The 4,576-nt window shown below is 34.1% G+C and overlaps 1 protein-coding gene across 1 annotated transcript; it reads right to left on the bottom strand.

Moving 5' to 3' along the window:
- Positions 1 to 1,601: 1,601 nt before the first annotated feature.
- Positions 1,602 to 4,235, bottom strand: LOC140886087 (uncharacterized). The gene is made up of 7 exons (XM_073292593.1): positions 4,121 to 4,235; positions 3,894 to 3,989; positions 3,140 to 3,291; positions 2,631 to 2,682; positions 1,884 to 1,968; positions 1,755 to 1,802; positions 1,602 to 1,656 (listed from the first exon to the last, which is right to left on the bottom strand). The coding sequence occupies exons 2-5, from the start codon at positions 3,957 to 3,959 to the stop codon at positions 1,909 to 1,911; spliced, it is 330 nt and encodes a 109-aa protein (XP_073148694.1). The 5' UTR covers positions 3,960 to 3,989; positions 4,121 to 4,235; the 3' UTR covers positions 1,602 to 1,656; positions 1,755 to 1,802; positions 1,884 to 1,908.
- Between the last annotated feature and the right edge of the window lie 341 nt (positions 4,236 to 4,576).

Genomic DNA, 4,576 nt, shown 5'->3' with positions numbered 1-4,576 from the left:
TTTATCCAAATGTAGATTTTCACATTCAACTATATCTTTCATATACTTCATCACAAAAAATCCGCATTCAACCGAACCACTTTGTTTTATATTACCCTACAATGAAATAAAAAAATATTTCAGCAATAAGTTTAGAAAAAAAAAACTGAATTAGGTAAGCAAATTAGTAAAGTTCTCAAATATAATATAACACTATAACACTAAAGTTCTCAAATATAATATAACACTAAAATTTCCGAATTAATAGAATACATTGCGTGGATCAAATTGCACAGGTAAATAATAACCAAACACAGTAAAACCACAAACATAAGGAATTGATTATTTGATAGGAACAGTTGAAGAAACACAATTCTGTTTCTTCTCGATTAAGATTTCAAGGGACATGAACCTTTTGGATTTGCTCCAATGCACCTCAAGTTATAAAAGTCTCCTTCCCATTATCATCCACTGTTATTGCTAAAAGTTTATCCAAGGTTACACCAGCTGCGAATGGATGACCTGGATTACTGGTAAACAGTGGCACTATGAAATGGTTGCTTTGGGTTACATTCAGATATCAGGGGAGAAAGAAGCAGAGAAAGGGGGAAGAAAGTAAGGATGAATCCGGTATAAAAACCTGCATACCTCTCAAGATCCTCGTATCTGATGTGAATGTTTGACATTGAAAGCTTTAAATTTCCGATCACTGTATTGATTAACGATCCAAGCCAAGATTTATTCTAACAGAAAGAAAGAGCGTGAAAAAAGGTTAAAAAATCATGATCAAAACAATTCACCAAGAGCCCACAAATTATTCTCAGTCTTCTTTGAATATGATTCAGTATATGCATATATGTACACACACATACACATGCAATAGACCACCACATTCATGCCTGCTCCAAGTAAGTTTCTAATTGCATTTGGTTATTTTTTTCATAACAAGAAAAACAATGTACAGGGGAGGAGGCCTGCCAGTTCCTCCCAATAACTGAAATAGACCAACCGATAAGGATTACTAAGCACACGAAAATAAGATACAAGCAAACACCATAAGTCATCCTGGTGGTATAACATAAGCATAGGCACCCAATCCATGAATATCCTGTGCCTCAAGAAACTTTTTATGCTCCTCTTCCGTCCATTGTTCCCTTTGTTTTGTGATCGTATACTGCTTCCTCACCTGTTTGAACATCACGACAAAAACAAAATAAGCTGTCAAAATGCAAGATAAGTTGAATATTAGCACAAAATTGTTATGATATATACCTAGGGAGAAAACTCTTCCCCATTATGAAAACTGCTCATTCGAAAGAGCACCAGCAGGTGTACCCATTTTTAAAAGAGGTTTATTTCTGCTGCCTGACCCCGTGCCCCCATCTTGTTCCTATGGTATGAGAAATTGCAGCGACATGACGATATCCATAACCGGTGTCTTCAATACCATTTTGTTTCAAAATCTGGAAATCGATGCTGAGGTATACTCCACAGATTTCCAACAAAAACCAATACAATCCTTTGCAAGAGGACCATAAACCTTTTCCTGACACAGTCGACCTCTCCGAAGTTGCGCTGGACCGATGGGATCTGGCCTCAAAGTGGAGATCAAGAATGGAGATCGAGAGAGGAACCCTAAAGCATGCCATATACATAATTCTCATTCCCATTAAAACTCTGCTCAAGTTTGTGTGAAAGAAGAACAAGAACTAGCTTTTGGTGCACTTGCGAAAAAATGTTAAGAGAAGTAAACAAAGGATTCTATTACAAAATACCTTTACTGTCCAATTTGAAGATCTTGCATACTGATTATTTGTTCTGAACTGCATAATCAAGGAACAACTAATTTAATGTAGAGTTTCATAATGGGAATATTGCCAAACAAAAAAAAAACTTCTCATTACATCTTTAGGAACATCCTTGGGACAGTCATAAACTGCATCTAATGGGTAAAATTTTGTAATTTCCATCAAACAACCATCTGGCAACCTATAGCATCAATTCCAAACCATTAAACCACACATTAATAAAGAGAAATATTAAAATTATAAATGATGGATATAAGAAAATCCACGCATACACGGGTTAGAGCCTGAAAGATGATATTGTCATCAAGAATATAGAACATGCCAAAAAAGTTCAATTAACACTTGAATATTGAAACATAAATCTCATATACATATAGACACCCATGTACCAATAAATTTCAGCACCTGTGGCTACAAGAGATTTTGTAATAGCTCATCCATAGCCATTATCATCAGCTAAACTAGTAATAAATTCCCTTTTCCCGGAATAAAGTATAATCTATTATATGTATGATTCTCTGTATGGAAATACTTTATCCGTTTCATTTCTATTTGGTTTTAAGATTTTGAAAAAATTTATAAGTGACATGCTATGATCGCCAAAGATCAATAATCACTCTGTATAAAAAAATAATTCAGGTTTTCTCTCATTTTGATTGGATAACATTGGCTTCAAATCAAGTTTTCATATTTTATTGATCTGTTTCCGAAATAGTTATCTGTGACTACACACAATAAGAAGATATTTGAAATACTGTCACGGAAGCGTAAAACAATTTCAAAATCATAACTGGAAATGAAGTCAACATCCGAGATTGGTTCAACCATAACTTCAACAAGTACCTGTTCTACAAGTCTCAAGTGACACAATATATCTAGGAAAATCTTGTAAGAGCTGTAACAAAACCAATAGAAAGAACCTTAAATCATTAGTACGGATTATATGTAAATATTTACATCTTTTAGTTTAAACATCCAAAGCAGTCTGAAACTCCAATAATAATCACATCATGACCATAACAACATAAATTACTTAATAAATTCATAAAATTTAAGGAAAAAAAGCAATGAAGTAGATAAAGAAAAGGAAAACAGAGAGTGATCAAGATTCAACAGTAACATTGGAATGCAACTCCACGGCCAGATCATCGTTTCTATCAGGAGAAATAAAATACAACAAAACATCAAACACGGATTTCTCATACGGACAAGCATGATTCTGTCCAAATTCAAAAATTCCATCCATCATTAAGAAGATAAGAGAAAGAATAGGTACCAGAAAGTAGGAAAAGCTCAATTATAAGAACCTAAAACCAAACCCATTAATATTATCAAATCAACAAGATATATACGAGATAAGACTTGGCTGCCTCAACGTGCAGCGGAGCACGAGGTTAATCCACTGAGCAGAGAAAATGAGTTGCCAAATGTTTCCAAGGACACATTGTGGATCGCTTTTTGGAGCATCCAATATCTCAGACCTTTTTCTCCCATGACCAAGCACCTAAGAAAAACGCAAATTCAAAGAACAAGACAAAAAAAATAACATCAAGAAAACATATTTCAAGAAATAAAAAAGAAATTGCGCAAACATTGTGTTGTAGTATGAATTGATGGCAGACATACAAGCATCTTAACAAGTTCTCACTTCTTACTTCGTAACCCCAATTGTATAATTTCATTTCACCTTTCATCTCTCTCTGTAATTATGTTCTGGAAACCTAGGATTTATCTTGTGGGTTATATATATGGAAGTCGGAAGCTTGAAAATGCTATTTTCTTTCCTTTTCATAGTATATTAGTATGTGCATTTTCTCCAAATTTATCTACTTTCTATAGATTTTGACACGTCCAAGAGAAAGCAAAGTACTTATGCAAACATAAAGATGTAGTCAGGAAATTGTGTTTCATAAACAAGAATCTTAGATCCAATCTAGTTAATGACATCCAATTTAACACACATTTTCCTTCTCACTACATTGTCAAGTCAAGTGAAGTTCTACAAGTCCACCCTTAATTGAATAAATAGAATAAAAAATTTTCCTGACTAAATATGAAATAAGAAAATTTGCCCATTCTTAAGCAAGATCGAGTCTGAAAGCCTACGGCAGTGAACGGTGGACTTGCGGCGGCCGTGACTGAAATATGTCGGAAAATTTGAGGAGGTGCCATAAATCTCTATAAAACTCAAATCCAAGCAACCTACAACCAGAAAACACCAAAATCGATCGAAAAACGGCCGGAAAAACGCAATTAATTCCAACAACCGAAATAAAAATCTGGAATTTCCTTATGGAATGGGTATCGAGAGAGAGCTTGCGACGAGATCTTACCAAATATGTAGTCAACTGAACATTTCCGTCAAAGAGGCGGAGGTGGAAGGCGAAGATGCAAATCGGCGGCGATTGGGCTGGAGAAGAAAGGGAATAGCGTTTAAGGATAAATTTTAGATAGAAAAGTGTGAGGGAAATTAAAATCTAAGATACCCGGTTATTCTTTTTACTTCAGTAATTATAATTATAAATTTTATTTTTTAGCTTTTTACTTCGCCTAAATTAAAATACTGAAGTAAAATGTTATCAAAAATATAAGTGAAGCCCATGTTTTTTAAATTCTGAAGTAAAAAAATAGTTTTTACTTCACCAATGTTATTACCGAAGTTGATTGTTCCATATTACTTCGTCAATAATAATTGCCGAAGTAATAGGTGGCGAAGTAAAAAGCCAAAATTCTACTAGTGTTTATCTGATTTTGATTGTATTATCGGTATCGATATGCTAACCAAGTAC

This window comes from Henckelia pumila, chromosome 3 (assembly GCF_033568475.1).
Source record: "Henckelia pumila isolate YLH828 chromosome 3, ASM3356847v2, whole genome shotgun sequence".
NCBI classification, from domain to species: domain Eukaryota; kingdom Viridiplantae; phylum Streptophyta; class Magnoliopsida; order Lamiales; family Gesneriaceae; genus Henckelia; species Henckelia pumila.
Note: the sequence above shows the minus strand (reverse complement) of the source record. Positions and strands in the feature narration are given on the sequence as shown.